Source organism: Myotis myotis, unplaced genomic scaffold (assembly GCF_014108235.1).
Source record: "Myotis myotis isolate mMyoMyo1 unplaced genomic scaffold, mMyoMyo1.p scaffold_m19_p_8, whole genome shotgun sequence".
NCBI lineage: Eukaryota > Metazoa > Chordata > Mammalia > Chiroptera > Vespertilionidae > Myotis > Myotis myotis.
The window spans coordinates 55,853,560-55,871,890 of NW_023416390.1; the positions used below are offsets into that span (position 1 = coordinate 55,853,560).

The 18,331-nt window shown below is 36.7% G+C and overlaps 1 protein-coding gene across 10 annotated transcripts in view; it reads right to left on the reverse strand.

The window, feature by feature from the left end:
* Nucleotides 1–18,331, reverse strand: part of MARCHF7 (membrane associated ring-CH-type finger 7) — a 43,912-nt gene that overhangs the window by 19,031 nt on the left and 6,550 nt on the right. For 7 of the 10 annotated variants that reach the window (XR_004969129.1, XR_004969128.1, XM_036318595.1 and 4 more), the window contains exons 2-5: nt 12,209–12,373; nt 5,471–5,666; nt 3,827–3,991; nt 1,030–2,119 (exon numbers count right to left, since the gene is read on the reverse strand). Coding sequence is in view for 8 of the 10 variants with exons in the window: in XM_036318595.1 (XP_036174488.1) it covers nt 1,030–2,119; nt 3,827–3,991; nt 5,471–5,666; nt 12,209–12,361 (1,604 nt within the window). In the remaining 2 variants the exon portion in view is untranslated. The remainder of the gene's footprint in view (nt 1–1,029; nt 2,120–3,826; nt 3,992–5,470; nt 5,667–12,208; nt 12,374–18,331) is intronic. The other 3 variants (XM_036318599.1, XM_036318597.1, XM_036318596.1) reach the window with 1 other exon arrangement.

The following is an 18,331-nucleotide window of genomic DNA, read 5'->3' on the forward strand; positions in this document are numbered from 1 at the left end:
CTTCTTAAAAGTACAAAAAAATTTATTTAAAATGATAGTAAAAGCTATGTTCCCCCCAAATTAAATTACATTAGGCCTTTATGAACAAAAAACAACAAAACACTCTATAACCTTAGCTTTACAGTCTTTTCTTCCTATATTTTATATGTACTACCCTATCCCATTTCATTAAAATTACTTTACTAGATGGAAAAATATGATAAAATTAATAATCCAATTGGTTCTATAATCTCTGATCTTTCACCTTTCCACTTTTACCAGACATTTTAAAGCAAACTTCAACTGTACAAAAGATTAGTATACAGATTCTTTAAAAGTCTAAAATTTAAACTGGTCTATCAAATAAAGAATATACAGTATATACTTGGAACTTCAAAAACAAAATTAAAAATATGTGTAAATACTTTTATGTTTAAAAGGTGAGAATTACAAACAAATAGTAAATAAATCATCTTAATAATCCATAACCACTTGGGTCTCCTTACGAATCCAATTTTGCACTATTCTACCAAGGACTAGTGTAAGAGATTAACATTTTTATCTTTGTGTGCTTCTGTATCCAAACCTGTTTAAAAATAATCTTTAGATTATTTCTTCATGTAGTAGACACCTTAGTGCCTACTTCCATTATTAATTCTCACCCATTCTACCTTTAAGAGGTAACATCAATGCTAACATCTTATTATAAATTTCAAGGGAACAAATTCTATTTTATTTTTATTGATTTTAGAGAGGAAAGGAGAGGGAGATAGAAACATCAATGTTGAGAGAGAATCATTGACTGGTTGCCTCCTGCACGTCCCCAACTGGGGATCGAGCCCACAAAACCCAGACATGTGCCCTTGACCAGAATTGAACCTGGGACCTTTCAGTCCCCAGGCCGACACTCTATGCACTGAGTCAAACCAGCCAGGGCCCAAGGGAACAAATTTTAGATATTAATGTTACAAGAAGCCTAAAATTTTAGAAATACTTTTTTTCTCTAATCTGCCCTTGCTTTATGGGATTAAGACAGGTATTTAAATTTACCTCTCTTTTATTTTCTGCAGTTTTTCTGGGTCTCTTGAAGGTGCACTTTTAGTTTTATCACTTTTGCCACCAGATGAACTCCAACCTGAAGGAATAATATCTACAGTGATCATGACATTATCGGTCAAATTACTTCCAAGTGTTGGGGGGACTGCAAATCGAAACAAGGAACCAGGAAGGATCCCTGTCATTCCTGTGTTTCTTCCACTGCGAGCCGAATCTGACATGGAGCCACCTGTAGCAGCACTGCTCGATGCTGCAGGTGTTTGTGATCTGTTGGCAGCAGCCCCAATGTGATCACTCTGTGCTTCCAGGTGAACCACTTCATTTGATTCTCTTCTAAAAATATGAGATCGAGATTGTGTATCAGAAGTTGATATCCTTGAAGATTCATCTCGTCCCTCTCGCCTCCTTCTAGAGAACAAAGGTGTGCATCTATTTCTAAGTGAGGAAGATAACCAGGGTCCTGTATTTCTACCTTCAGATTCTTGGTTAAAATTTTCTGAATCTGGCTCAGTGCTATGATTTTGAGATGACAAACCCCATCTTCGCCTAAGAAATCGAAATCCCTGAGAAGCTTCAGATGCCCTATTATCAAGAACGTCAGAAGTTGATGCTGCATTACGAGACTGTGAAGAAATTCTTGGAGAAACATATGAATTTTCAGAGCTCAATGATCTTGTATTTAAGGATTCCTGACTAGACCTTCGTGAAAAAAAAGTAGATGACATGCTAGAAGCTATACGTGACAGCAATCTCCTTGTAGTACGTCTACCTTCATTGTCAGAAGATTCTTGAAATGATCTTTGAGATGAACCAATCCTATCTGAATTGCTTATGGTTGAGGTTTCACCTCTATTTGAAATATAAGAAAATCCAGGCTGTGTATTGCTTTGGAGAGACTCCAATTCTCTTGGAGAAAAATTTGATCTTACAGAATTTCTACTAGAATCCCTAGAGCACAGTACAGTCTGGCGTTCAGAAGGCATTTGTTGGTTTGTGGATGATGTATTCAGTTGTAAAGTGCTCACTGAGTTCTCTTTTGGTCTTGCTCCCTGTGAATATGAAGAAGGAACTCTGTCTTGAACATCTGTTTTTGAAAGAAAGGAAAAATAGCTAATTACATGAAATAAATTGACTACTAATAAAACTTGCATTTATTAATGACTAATTACTGCCAAAATGAAACACTGGTTTGAAACTGAATACTGCTACATTATAACTACACAGCTTAACTATTATTACAGAAAAAAACCATAAATGTGCTTCTCTTTCTATACATTTGGTGAAATCTAGCACTTTTATATAAAGTCAATATTATACTTTATACAGAATCTAAAAAGAAATGAGAGCTTACGAAAGGCAAACATCAATCTACCAACTTGATGAATGTAAAACAGCTGAATCTGCTGATCAGAAATTGATATGGTAGAGTATCTAACATTTAAACAAATAAGGAATTTTAAATGTGCCAAATAAGTCAATGTAAACAACTCTTGTAACAAATAAAAACACGAGGTGGGGGTGGGCTAGAAGGATCAATGGGGGGAAATGGGGGACAAATAATACTTTCAACAATAAAGATTTTTTTTTAATTAAAAATACCAAAACCAAAACAAACAAAAGCAAAATAAGCCTAGGAAACAGTGTTTGGGAGATTTTTCTTACTCTGCAGAAAGCATAATGGTTATTTCATATAGGTATTATCACCCTTGTAATTTTACGGCAAACTCTGCTAACAGCTAAAAGTGTTTCCACCCCCTCCTCACCCCCGTCGTCGTCGCCGCCCCCCGCCCCATCCTCAATGTAACAGCAGTGATTCTTATCCCTGGTTACTCTTCTAAAATACCTTTGCTTTTTAATACTGGCTGAGAGCTATGAGTCAGAATAAAGTCCTGACATCTAAAATTTTAAAAGTACACCACTGGTGGTTCTAAATTTCATAGGGATGAGAAAATCTATAGCATTCCTTTATAAAGAATGCTTACCCATACACCTAACTTAAAAGCTAGATTACTACTGCGCTAATACATGCAGCCTCAGGAAAAGAGAAACTGTTAGTGGATAAATCTATTCTACCCAGTACTTTTATATTCCCAAATCTAGAACCTATTGATACTATCTACTAAAGGTCATCCATTCAAAGCCAAGCAAATAAAAAGATGTTTTCATTTGTCTTAAATAAAGGAAAGATATGCCCCAATACGATCATTTAAAATACACTTAACCTTTAGAAACAAATGTATATTCTACGTAAATCAAGCTCCACTTTTGCCTGCTATATTTGTCTACTTCATCAGCACTTTTTGTCTTCAGTTACTTAATATTATTGTTTTATGGTACTTATGTTTAAAAAGCTCAAGCTTATGTGCACTGACAGTGTGGGTAAAAGAAAACAAAGGCACATTTGTGTTAAATTAAGGTAATTTTAAATTGTCTTAAAATGGTGATTTCAAACTTTAGTTAGTTTAGAATTTAACTAAAATTGGTTACTTATTACATTACATAAGGCAAATTATACTGGAATATACAAGAATTGTTTAGTATAATTCATGGCACATATGTTCTTAAAAGAGCAAGTAAAACATTTATCGGCACATAGAATCTGGATATTCATGCACTTTTAAACTGTTTACATTTTTAAAAGCCAACAAATAAGGTACTAGGAAACATTAAACTTTTTTAAAATTTCCATAAAATTCACTTCATTTATTCTTTTGTACTGTAATTTAGTGATATAAAGAGGAAAACAACATTATCAGATTAAGTTATATGTAACAATACAGTTTATACATACACGATGAAGTTGTGAAATCACTACTTCGGTGACTATAGTCCATAAAATTACTAATGGAGGAATCTGCTCTCCTTTCTAAATCTCTCCTCTCTCTCATTAAGTCACTTCCAAATGATCCAAGTACCACTGATGAAGATCTGGGAACTTGACTATGTCTCCAAGAATCTTAAAATAATCAAAGAAGTTTTAATTCAGAGAGAGCTTTTAAGGTTTCTAATGACAAAAAGAAAAAAATCTTCCGTACTACACAGGGAGGTTGTAATTTATTACAGAAATCCCCATAGTTACACAGTTGTAATCAGAAGTAAAATTTAGCAAAACAGCGTGGCTGGTATGGCTCAGTGTCAAGCTATGAACCAGGAGGTCATTGTTCCATTCCAGGTCAGGGCACATGCCTGGGCTGCAGGCTCAATCCCCAGTAGGGGTGCAGGAAGCAGCAAGTGGATCAATGATTCTATCATCACTGACGTTTCCATCTATCCCTCTCCCTTCCTCTCTGAAATCAATAAAAATATATTAAAAATTTAGCAAAACAAAATTATTCACTAAATGAACTCATCACTTACAAAATTACTTCCTATTAAAACACATTCTTCTCTAACACTAAACTCTATCCTGCTCAAGTCTTGGCTTGATCACCAGTAGGGGGGCATGCAGGAGGCAGCTGATTGATTTTTCTCTCACCTAGATGGTTCTCTCTACCCCCTCCCTTCCTTTCCTAAAAATCAATAAAAACATGTTTTAAAAAAATATATAAAGAAATTGCTTACACTAATTTATTTGGTAATACATACGCATTTTAAGAATTTTATATCCAATCCTGTCACCACAAGTTTTGTACCACCTTAAAACGATTTTAGGCATTGGATAGTGTTTCATTTGAAGAGTATAAGTGAGGAGGGAGCCTCCTAACATCTCAACAAAAGATCTTTTCAATTTGTACAACAAATATGTCTGAGTACGAAAATACCAAGCATAAAGCTTTACAAATAAACCATCTAAATGGTTAAGTGACTTGTACAATGCCAACATCTAATTAGAGGGCTAAAATCATGGCTTTCTGATTCCTACCATAAAACTAGTGGAATACCACCAACTATTTTTTAAATAAAGAATTTTCATATTTTCTAAACAATATATACCACGTTTCTCATTTATAAAAGACTAAAAAGCCCGGTGCACAAAATTCGTGCATGGTTAGTGGCCCTAGCAACTGCTGGCTGCCAGCCGGGGCCTCCCTTCGTTCCGTGCCGCCCCCTTGTGGTCAGTGCACATCACAGCAAGCGATCGAACTCCTGGTCGGTCAAACTCCCGAGGGGACACTTTGCATATTAGGCTTTTATAGCTAAAGAAGATATAGAAGATGTGCTTTGAATATAATTGTCCACTTCAGAAAAATTGGCTTTCCTACTAACAAAAAATTTACCTCCTATAACAACAGAGGAATACATGTCACTTTTACCAATTTGATCGCCATACATTTTCGGCTATTCTAGTTAATTTTAATTCCAGCACTAATTAACTAGTAAAGGAGGATGTTGGAAACTCCACTGGCTCTATTTGCCTAATATATACCAGGTCTCGGGAAAAGAGCTTTAGTCCAAAATACACATGGTGTAACCCTTAGATAAATTTAATTCTTACCTGATACTGCATTTAAACCATGTCCAACATTTCTCCCAGCTGAGGTAGATGTACAGTTTGTACAGGAAAGTTTAGGTCTTTTTGAATCATGATCCCGTAGCTGGTTTTGTGATCTTGAGCGTGCACCCTGAGTTATCTCAGATTCACTATACCATGTAGATTGAAATGGAGATGCAGCTGCTGATGCAGATGTAGACTGTTAAGTTTAAAAAAAAATTTTAAAGGAATAAAATGCTTGCATTCAATATTAAATTTAATTGACAATATTCCCAAGGACCAAATTTTTCTATCATGTATGTTTTCCATAATCTTTGTTCCCTATAACCCACTGCCCCTTTATTTTATACTGAAATTGTATATGGTTGAGTAATAAATCTGAATTAGATTAAGTCTTCTATGTAACTGTATATAAACATCTGGCTAGGAAATACTCAAGAGCAAAAACTTCATTCATTTTGTTTCTTGGTTTAATATTTCAACCTTCTGAGGAACGTGTTTCCTGTTTTTAAAGGTGGACAGAATGCCAAGAAAGACACTAATATATAAACTGATTGTGAACAGTCTTATGAAAATAAAATTTTTCAAGTAATAAAAAATTTATCCTGAATCTATGCTCATTGTTAAGAATATAGTAATACACTATAAACAGTATGTTTTTTTAAAAAAAGAAACAACAACCCAATTATCTGGAATCTCTTCGTCAGTGAAGTAGATAAAAAAGGTGCATATTTTAAAATTCTTTGTTCAAGGTTTTCTCTATTAACGTATAAACTGACGAACACAAAATAAAACAACCTAAAACACAAAAAGTAAAACAACCCAAAACACAAGTTATTCACAATGTACAAACTATTTTACTTCTTCCTAATTCATTAAATGGTTAGGCAGTATACCTAACATAATGCCTAAAAAGAGAAAATATTAGCTTATCTCCTTAAAAACACAGGTTTAAATAAGAACATATTTTAGCCCTGACCAGTTTGGCTCAGTGGATAGAGCGTCGGCCTGCGGACTGAAGGGTCCTGGGTTCGATTCCGGTCAAGGGCATGTACCTAGGTTGCAGGCACATCCCCAGTAGGGGGTGTGCAGGAGGCAGCTAATCGATGTTTCTCTCTCATCGATGTTTCTAACTCTCTATCCCTCTCCCTTCCTCTCTGTGAAAAATCAATAAAATATATTTAAAAACAAAACAAAACAAAAAAAATATATTTTAACCACAATTATAGAAATGGTCCTAAATTGACTAAAATAAAAGTGAGTTCTAGAGAAAATAAAAATGTTTTATAATAATTTTAATATGTATGTTGTAAACAGTTCATCTTATTAAAGAATCTTAAAAAAGAAAAACAATGTTCTTTTAAGTGTTATACTTCTTGACAAGGGTGAAAAATGGAATATAACATGAGCCATAAATTCAGTCTGTTAACCTAACATTCTAATGATAAATATAAACCCAAATAATGTGCACCATCAAAGAGTTCTAGAGTAAATATAAGAAACAATAAAAAAATCTATGTATATAAAAGAGTAACATGCAAATCGACCGAACGGCAGAACGACTGCTTGACCAGTCACTATGAGGTGCACTGACCACCTCTCAGTCCCTTCTCCCAGCCATCAGGCTCCGATCGCCCCATGATGAACGGGGAACCGGGGGTGGGTGGCAGTGGGGGGTGGGGCCGGCTGCAGCAGCCGGGGAAGATGGCCCTGAAGATGGCCAGGCCTAGGGACTGTACCTGCACATGAATTTTGTGCACCAGACCTCTACTTACAATATAAATACAGATAGTCCTCGGGTTACGTTAGACTCGATGACATCATTTCATGGTTACGTCAACATCTCCCACTGATTTATATAAAAAAAAGTTCCGTCATTTCGACATATGCATATATGTGCTTTATGTTTTTTATTATTTATTTACCACAAGTAAAGGTCAGGAATTGTTATCTTTTAAATCTTTTTTTACTGTTTCACTTCATTATTGCTGTGTATGTGCTCCATGTGAGTGACGTAGGTGCTTATGTAGGTGGGTTCCGACTTACGGTGAAAATCATGTTACATCTCACCGTAGAAATAGATCTCCAACGTAACCCGAGGACCTACTGCAAGGCTATAATAGGAGGTTATGTTGAAAGTTTCACAGAAAAGAAAATGCCTAACTATGCCTGGGGAGAGTAGGAGAGAATTCATAGAATGAAACAGAGTTCACTTGTAGGCAAATGAGGAGTATTATAAACAACACAAAAAGATTCATAAACCCCTCTACTATGGGCATTCTTCTAAAATAGTGGTCGCCAACCGGTGGTCCGTGAGGTCCAAAAGGTTGGCTATTAGTGTTCTAAAGCCTTACTACATTACTTGATCTTCTATTATGCTTAAATTATGAGAAGCATACTACATACATTCAGGGAATTCTACAGAATAAACTTCACATATATGGAAAAGCAGAAGATGTAAAGCTGAAAAAGTATGAACAGACTAGATCAGGATTTTATCCATCCCTTGCCCAAGAATATTTTGCTAGTTGAATGTGGCACTCTTCAGCTTAGCACAAACTTGGTATCACAAGCCCTCTGCCCCCAATCAATGAACTGTGCTGGCACAAGAGAGAAATTCATTAGGTATTTCAAAACCAAATCATTTTATGTGCCATTATCAGGGTATTGGGAAAATTATCCTGCATGCCAGTGATTTAACACCTTTAGATTTCAGAGAACAAAACAAAAAATGTTATAATTTAAAATTTAGAGCCACTTTTGACAAGGAGATCTAAAATAGCAAATACCATCTAATCTTACCCCAATTAAAAAAAAAACTGATCTTAGAGGGGAAAAAAGGGGGAGAGGGAGAGGAGAGAGAAGACAGAGAGAGTGAAACATGGATAGGTTGCCTCCCCCACACGCCCTGATCAGGGATCATCAAACCTGGGTATGTACCCTAAATAGGAATCGAACTTGCCACCTTTTGGTGTATGGGATGACGCTATAACCAACTGAACCACACCGGCCAGATCTTATCTACAAATTTTTAAAAAGGGCATTTTATGTGCTCCGCAAACATGAGGGTTATAATAGAATTAAACAGACTTTTAATGTGAATACATTTTTTATGCACAAAATCCATAACTTGTCCTTATTTTTCTAATTATGCATGGACTACACAAATTGTTACTGAATAAGTTCTTCTGCAAATAAATATGATTTTGGAAACTACCCAAGGAGGAAATACTATCAGATCAACTTCTTAGAAATATCCTCAGAACATTGTAGAAGATGAAAAGGGTAGAATGGACAGAAGGTAGCAGTTTCACTATGCTAGGTATATGCACTTATAGTATGAATATTACATGACAACAGTCCATTATATTATTCACTGTCCCCTTTCAGACCAGAGTGCTACAGGATTGCTTCCTTTGAGAAATGGGTTATTTCTTTTCCTTATGAACAAAACACCTTATAAAGCTAGTTATTCTTCCGTGTGATCTTCCTGGCGCCCAGAACAAGAAAGAGTCCAAGTTTAACTTTAAAACACTGCAGAGCTTATGAATGCCTCTCGATGTTATAACCTTGACCCACTCTCATGGGTCATACATGAATACACATGTATATACATATTTATTTCCATGGGAAGTACTTATAGTAGATAAGCATATACACACACAAAAATTAATTTTTAATCCTTTAATTCTCTAGAAACATAACTATTTAAGTATATGCAATGGTATTAAGTTCTATAATAGTTGATCTACAAATTAGAAAAGATGTCACTAACTGAAAAAAGCACCTAGAACCTCATAAACCTCATAAAAAACCTACTTTATTATTTCATATTAAAAGTAATCACTATCAACAAAGCAAAAAAACAAAAACAGGACAAGCTGCTAAATTAAATTATAGAAAACATAGAAAAATAACAATTACATATTCATAGAATACTCCCAAATTTTTTATTATCAACAGTCTAATAGGAAATAAAATTTCTATTTAAAATATCTAAAATTCTGCTTACTGTTACCAAAGAGATGAGATGATCATAGTTTTCAACCATTCAAATTGTAACCAAAATTTAAAGATGGAGTAACAGAAATATCAGCAAGATTAACAATATAGGCAACATGGCTTTCAAATGGCCGAGAATCCAAATATATTTAGCAAATCAATTGTTCGAAACTTAGAACCTCCATTTCCCCAAAGAAGAAACAAAGCCATCCAGAAGTCTAATAGATTCTTAAGCTCAGGAACATATTTACTAATCATGTGATTTTCTAAGAAAAATCAGTAATCTTTCCAGATTTTAGATCCTTATTTTATGAAATGACAGGTGTCCTATATAAGTAAAACTAAAAGTCAAAAATATTCATGAAATGTCAAGCACTATATAAAAATAAGGTGTTTCCATATTATTTAATCCATAGCGTAACTGAAATAAAAAAATGTAGAAGCTAACATTTATGTACTGTTTACCATGTGGCAGCTCTATTCTCATTCAATGTATTAATTCATTTAACTTTAACAACCCAATTGACTAAATAATATGGAAAATCAGATGTGAAGTAACTTGCTTGCCCAAGTTCACACAGCTATGAGTGAAACAATACTCCAATCCAGGCCATATAGTCTGATTTCAGAGTCTTGTGTTTCTCACTAAGAGTCTGTACGAAAAATTATACAAGCATCAGAAGAGAAATTTCTATAAATACCGGGGGGAGGGGGGGGGCGAGACAATTCTGTGCTCTTAGTAAGTAAAACATCATTTAACCTACAACATTTCTATAGAATACAAAGGATGTGATTCTGGGCCGCTGGCAAGTATATGCTTGTCTACCAACAAAATTAAGAAACAAAACAAGCCCAACCGGTTTGGCTCAGTGGATAGAGCATCGGCCTGCGGGCTCAGGGGTCCCGGGTTCGATTCCGGTCAAGGGCATGTACCTTGGTTGCGGGCACATCCCCGGTGGGGGGTGTGCAGGAGGCAGCTGATCAATCTCTCTCATCGATGTTTCTAACTCTCTGTCCCTCTCCCTTCTTCTCTGTAAAAAATCAATAAAATATATTTTAAAAAAAAAGAAAGAAACAAAACAAAAACCCACAATATCAATTAATATTGAAAATGAGACTAAGTAAATAGTTCATATAAAGTTTATGAGTTTGTATGTAGATATGGACATTTTAGAAAAATTACTTTTCACTTGTCTTTCTCTAAATATTTTATAAAATGTTTTTTACTATGTAGTGAATGTCATGATACATAGATATAAAATACCTGACAGAAATTTTCACTAAAGAATTCTCTTAAGATTCAGTTACCAAAACATCAGACTCTAGCAAATCAAGTGTGATTTAATTAGCTGTTCAGACAATAATGCAATAAACTTAAATGTAAAAACCAAGATAAATTGCACTAAACTTACAAGTCATGCCATCTAAGATTTATAGCTTTATACAACTACTGTTATAACCCTAATAAACCTTTCCAAAAACTGAAGGAAAATTAGTTACATTAAGAGTAGCAGTCCTAACCGGTTTGGCTCAGTAGATAGACCACTGGCCTGCAGACTGAAGGGTCCCGGGTTCGATTCCAGTCAAGAGCATGTACCTTGGTTGCGGGCACATCCCCGGTAGGGGGTGTGCAGGAGGCAGCTGATCGATGTTTCTCTCTCATCGATGTTTCTAACTCTCTATCCCTCTCCCTTCCTCTCTGTAAAAAATCAATATAATTCCCTGGCCGGTTTGGCTCAGTGGATAGAGCGTTGGCCTTTGGACTACGGGGTCCCAGGTTCGATTCCGGACAAGGGCATGTACCTTGGCTGCAGGCGCATCTCCAGTAGGGGGTGTGCGGGAGGCAGCTGATTGATGTTTCTCGCTCATCGATGTTTCTAACTCTCTATCCCTCTCCCTTCCTCTCTGTAAAAAATAAAATATATTTTTTTAAAAAATCAGCCGAAACCGGTTTGGCTCAGTGGATGGAGCGTCGGCCTGCGGACTGAGGGGTCCCGGGTTCGATTCCGGTCGGGGGCATGTGCCTGGGTTGCGGGCACATCCCCAGTGGGAGATGTGCAGGAGGCAGCTGATTGATGTTTCTCTCTCATCGATGTTTCTGACTCTCTCTCCCTCTCCCTTCCTCTCTGTGAAAAATCAATAAAATATATTTAAAAAAAAAATCAATAAAATGTATTTTTTTTTAAAAAGAGTAGCACATGTAGCTTTATATAGATTATGAATTAGTGCAATCATTACTAACCATAAAAGTCCCAAAATTTGTCCATATTGCAAAAAACAAAAACAAAACAAACACTTAACAATGATTATTCTACCACTGCCATGTATATTCACAGAGAAAAATCAGATATATGAATGTAACGTTAAAGAAAAAGGATGCAATTTCCAGTTTTCGGACAGTCACCTAAATAGATTAACTTAATTAAATGTATACTTAAATTGACACTTTTTTTTTTTTTTAGGTAAAAAAGTTTCCAAGTCTTTGGAAAGTATGACCATTTTTAGTAAGATCACAATTCCTCATTCATAATTCTGAAGTTCCAGAAGTTTGAAAACCATTAAGTTTTTGCTGCTTGCTATAAATGATCATTCATTTTGCTGCAGACATAAGTTTTGATGCCTCAAATTCAGCTAAGGATATTCTAAACATATTCTACTACTTACCTAAAATCCAAGACACACATGGCCCCAAGGATTCTGAAAGAGAGACTGTATATATATTCCATATTAAGAAATTACCTGATAATCAGAATCCAGTCTAAATGAAGAGTCTCTTGAGTGATAGGTATCATTTAAACTACTTCCTCTGTTTCCAGACATCATCCTAGCACTTAAAGAGCTGGGGGGTTGAACAGAAATTCTTCTTGGAATCCTTGAAGGTTTAGACTCCATTCTTAAGGTTTCCTGTGAGGTACAAATTTTGATGAATTGCCTTTGGGAAAGCATGCAGCTCAAATCAAGAATTACCCATGCAAATTAACTATACTCTAGTGTGTAGCATGATAAATTATAAGACTATCATCACCCCACCCCTCTTCTATAAGGCAGAGGTTCAAAATCTATCAAAGGTTCCCTACTGTCCATAATATGAAGCACACATAATGAAAGTGAGATGAAGAACTGAGGTTTGTTGTTTCCAAAGCCTGGGCTCTTTTCCTTATTCAATTTTTTTCTCCATATAAACTCCTACACCAATTTGCCCTTGATTATCTTGCTATTCTTACCTATTATTGGTGTTCAATACTCTTACCATGAACATTAGCTATTTGTACACCCCTTAACACAAAATGTTCTCACAGGTCTTTGTATGTGTCTGGAAAAGTCTACACATTCCCCATTCAATTCCTGGATAAGGTCTTAAAACAAGCACTTTTCTTTTTGTGCCTCCACTTTATACATACTTTTATTAAAACACTAGAGGCCTGGTGCATGAAATTCGTGCATGGGGGGAGGGGGTGTCCCCTTAGCCCAGCCTGCACCCTCTCCAATCCGGGACCCCTGGCTCCTAATTGCTCACCTGCCTGCCTGATCGCCCCTACTACTCTGCCTGCCTACCTGATCCCCATAACTGCTCTCCCCACCTGCCTGATCGCCCCTAACTGCTCTGCCTGCCTGATCCTCCTTAACTGCTCTTCCCTGCTGGCCTGATCCCCCTAACTGCTCTTCCCTGCTGTCCTGATCTCCCTAACTGCTCTTCCCTGCTGGCCTGATCTCCCTAACTGCTCTCCCCTGCTGGCCTGATCCCCCTAACTACTCTTCCCTGCTGACCTGATCCCCCTAACTGCTCCCCCCTGCCTGCCTGATCCCCCTAACTGCTCTCCCCTGCCTGCCTGATCGCCCCTAACTGCTCTCCCTGCTACCGTGGGTTTGTCCAGAAGATGTCCGGTCTAATCAGCATATTACCCTTTTATTATTATAGATAATGCTAAGACTCTTTCCTGGTTGTTCCTACAATGCTACTGGAAGACTGAGAGATTTTAATTTTACTCTTGGATCACCAAACAAAACACCAGAGTTAGGATTTCTGGATGTCAACTTTTGGAATGCTCCCAATTGCAAAGCAGCTAGCTACCCAGTTGATCATCCTACCCTACAACACAGTCACCAAGAGTTTCTAATCAGCTGTTTAGTACTTCCCTCGAATACACAAACATCAAGGATCACCAGGCATCCAAAGAAGGCCTCTAATATGAATGACCAAAGTAAACAACAAAAATTTAGAGAAAATGTGAGGAAAGGAGCTAATTACTATCCTTAAAGGGATAAGACGTTCATTTATAAAATAATAACAGGATGCTTGAGAAAGCAATCAGACTACAATGTGCTGTGCATTTTCAAAATGTGGTATTTTTAAAAATGTGATATTCAAATAATCAACATAAACAAGTTGAGTGAACCTCCCTGAAGTAGAAAATGTGCTAGTAAATTAAAAATAGGAGAACTGTCAAGGGGTGTTATGATTAGACTATAATATGGTTACAGAAGGAGAGGAGAGAAAATAAAGAAAAAGTTATCAGAGGAATCAAAAAACCTTTCTAGGATTAAAGGATATAAATCTTCACACAATGAAAGGACTGCGGTACTCAGCAAATCAGAGAGACTAACACTAAGCACAAATTAGCATCTTAAAATTTCAGAACACCAGAAATAAAAGAAAGTTATGAGAGTGAAATAGCAGGTTACATACAAAAGTAATTAGAGTGGCTTCTTCATTACAACTTTAAAAACTTTTAAGATAATGAAGTAATAACTGTAATACTGAAAAGAGTGTTTAGCCTTGAATTCCAATCTGACAACTAAATGTGAGATGGAGAGGACACATTTTGAGACATCAAGATCTTTAAAAAAATCAATCACATGCCCGGCTGGTGTGATTCAGCAGTTGAGCTTCGACCTATGAACCAGGAGACCAGGGTTCAGATTCCTGGTCAAGGCACATGCCTGGGCTGCAGGCTCACTCAAACCCCAGTAGGTGGGCGTGCAGGAGGCAGCAGATCAATGATTCTCTCTCATCACTGATGTTTCTCTATCTCTTTCTCTCTTCCTGAAATCAATAAAAAAAATTTAAAAATATTTTAAAGAAATCAATCACAAAACAAAAACCAAAGGAAGCTAAAAGAGCATGTGGTAGAAAAATAGGAGTGCAAGGAACTAAAGAACCAAACACAATACCCAGGAAAGTTTACAAAGGTATGAAGAAAGCATAGGGAACTTATTGAGACTGGAGCAGGATCATAGATAATGGAAGTAAAGTACTAAGACAAAAAATGCATCTAATAGAAACTATTCTGGCAAAAATGATACAATTGTAAAAATGCTGAGCAAATGGCAGTTTAATAAATTAATTTTCTAAGTTGGGAAAACAGCTATTGTACAAGAAAGAAGGTACTGTTTTGGGATGAACACAATATTTACAGTTATAATTATATAACTAGTCTATTGATTTGCGACAAATATGCTACGGGATGAAGATGGGTAGGGGAAATAAAAAAGACAATGGTGAGTAAGAAAAATACAGAGAATATTGAAAAATCATAAACAGTTTAAATACATCATTTGGAAATATGAAAGTAAATCCTAAAAGAGCTAAAAAGTTGAGGGTTGCTGCCTTTGGAAAATGGGATTGGGAATGAGGTAGGATGGGGCAAAAAATTAGTTTTTGTTTTAATCAGGATGACTGTATTTCCTGATTTGCCTAGAACAGTCCCAGTTTATGGCCAGAAAAGTCCTAATTTGTGCTCATTATCTCAGGACAATTATTAATAGTGCTTGTGCTGTATCTTTGGCCTGGTTTGGTTGATAAAGCATATGATAGCTTTAGCTTTTTATAAGCTATATATGCATGTCTGCACAAAATTTTTGTTTTTTGTTTTTTTTACTAAAAAGAGGTGTATTATGAATTAAGAAAGCATACATTAGTACAAAGAGTATTAATGGTTAAACACTGACAGGCTTTAAAAAGTCCATAAATGATTTAACAAGTAGCAGACTTGTTATTTTATCAAAAAATCTATGAAAATACAAACAAGGAACTGTGTTTGTGACTTGAGGATTTTAAAGAGGTAGACAAAGTGCTTTTTAAAAGATACAGGCCTACAGATAGTTTTCAATAACAATGATGCTTCTAAATCATACTTCTTGTTTACTTTGACTATATTTATATCCAATACTTACTTGCATACTTGCAGAATGAAACTAACCTAGTAGGAAATCTGCTTAAAGCAAACCTCTCGAGAGAAGACAAAGAGGCAGAGTCCTCTGAGAGATATGTTATATTATATGAAACTATTCTTGGCAACTTCTCTACATAAACTGATGGAATTTCTACAATGTAGGTGTTACCGGAGAACTTACATAATATGGTTGCATAAGTTGTAGGTCAAAAGCACAAAAAATAGCAAAAAAACTTAAAATGCATAGTCCTTGAAAAACTTCTACCTGACCACTTGTAAGGTACTATGAGGCATCTTTTTAAGTTTTTTCATTCATTTAACAGATAGGTTTTTTAGGTGCTTAGTATGTGATAGACACATTAAAATTAATACTAAACAAGGGTTTGAGTTGAGGGGACAACTTCGAACATACTGGGATAGCGATTATCAAGAAGTTATAATCTAGTAGAGAACAAACACAAATAACCACATGTCACAAAGAAAAAATATAAAAGTACTGTACTCATTTAGTTTGAGACTAAAGAAACAAAATCCAATGCAATACATGAACCTTGGCTGAATCCTGATTCATAAAACAGAAAGTATGAATGAAGACTGAATTTTAATAAAGTGTCATGATGTCTGCAACTTAGTGTTAAATACTTCAAAATAACATTACATATTTTACGAAGTAAATACTATATGTACGATTACATATAACATCCTATATAATAAAAGCCTAGCCCTGGCTGGCTTGGCTCAGTGGATAGAGCATCGGCCTGCAGACTCAAGGGTCCCAGGTTCGATTCTAATCAAGGGCATGTACCTTGGTTGTGGGCACATCCCCAGTGGGGAGTGTGCAGGAGGCAGCTGATCTGATCGCTGTTTCTAACTCTCTATCCCTCTCCCTTCCTCTCTGTAAAAAATCAATAAAATATATTTTAAAAAAATAAAAGCCTAATATGCTAAGTGTCCGGTCAACTGTCCAACTAAAGTGTAATATGCTAATGATATGCTAAGGCCGCTCAACCACTTGCTATGACATGCACTGACCACCAAGAGCAGACGCTCCGACCAGTAGGTTAGCTTGCTGGTGAGGTCTGGCCGAGTTGGGCTGGACACGCCCTGGAGCCCTCCCATGGTGCCTCCACAGCTGGCCAACCTCTCACGTTCCTCCCTGGCCCTGATCGTGCACCAGTGGGGTCCCTCAGCCTGGTCTGCGCCCTTTCACAATCCGGGACCCCTTGGGGGTGTCAGAGAGCCAGTTTCGGCCCCATCCTGCAGGCCCGACCGAGGGACCCTACTGGTGCACAAATTTATGCACTGCGTCTCTAGTATATAGATATAATAAATGTGACAAATTATCAACTACTGAATATAGGTGAGGTCATCCAAATATTAATTTTACTATTCTCCCAACTCTTCTCTACTTGAATATTTTCCAGCAAAATAAATCAAAATTAAGGGGTGGGGGGAGAGTACTCCATCTTTGCTTAGTATGTAGACAGCCACAAAAGAACATCATTCCTACTCTAACATACGGGGAAGCCAAACAATCTATTAAATCACTTTTCTTGAGTCCACCAGAACTGAGGTTGCAAGGCACGAGATGAATTGAACTACAAAGAATAAGTCCCCCTGACAAGGAGAGATGGGACAAAGGTGGCCACCATAAAAGCTGCTAAAAAAAACAGCCAAATTTTATCAAATTCTTAAATTCCTAAAGGCTAAATATTTGCTAGTGTGACAGTTTAGAAATTCTGGGAGCCCCAACATAAGGCATTTTTTCCATAGTTCTACACTGAGTATTCCTAAGAGAGAGGACAGACAGGCTATATGAAGTCTCTTTTTCTGTAGTATGACCACATTGGGCCTATGTTTAAGAGCTTCCTGAAGAAACTCATCCATGCTCCAGGCCCTTTGTGAGTACAGGTGGGATCATCTATTGGTAGGAAAGCCACTTTCTGCAAGGACTCTGCATTAATACAGGCAGCTATCTTTCAACCTTGAAGGGCTATGAAACCTGCCTGTCCAAGATCCTCCACCAATACAAGGCAGAAATCAGCTGGAAGGAACAGGGACAGTGGCAGGGGTCTTGCCTGCATTCTAAATTTTAGGAAGCAGGGAGAAGAGCAGAAATTTTGGGATTGCCCCACCTGTGAGATAAGGTACACAGACCCTGCCTAAAACTGGAGGAGGATGCATAGAACTAAGAACCACCCCTAATCACTATGAGTTATGCTCCAAATAAGAAGCAACAGCAGTCTATTGAGACTTAAGACAATCTAACCCCATTGTGATGCAGATTTGCAGGACCTACAGGAAGTTGAGGCTAGTGAAAGAATACTAAAAGAAATACTCCCCCACTCTGGGCCTCACATTAAGTACCACACAGTGGCAGTCCACTACTGTAGTACTTTAAAGGTAAATAAAGCAATAATAAAACCCAAGCCCAGTTCAACTTCAGACTAAACCAGTGGTCGGCAAACTCATTAGTCAACAGAGCCAAATATCAACAGTACAATGATTGAAATTTCTTTTGAGAGCCAAATTTTTTAAACTTAAACTATATAGGTAGGCACATTGTTATTAACTTAATTAGGGTACTCCTAAGCTGGCCTTTGCTAAAAACGTCCTCCATCTGATTGAGGTACGTTCACTGAGGTCGACCCCTTTCAACTCTCCCATCCACACTAGTCTTGTATACTTG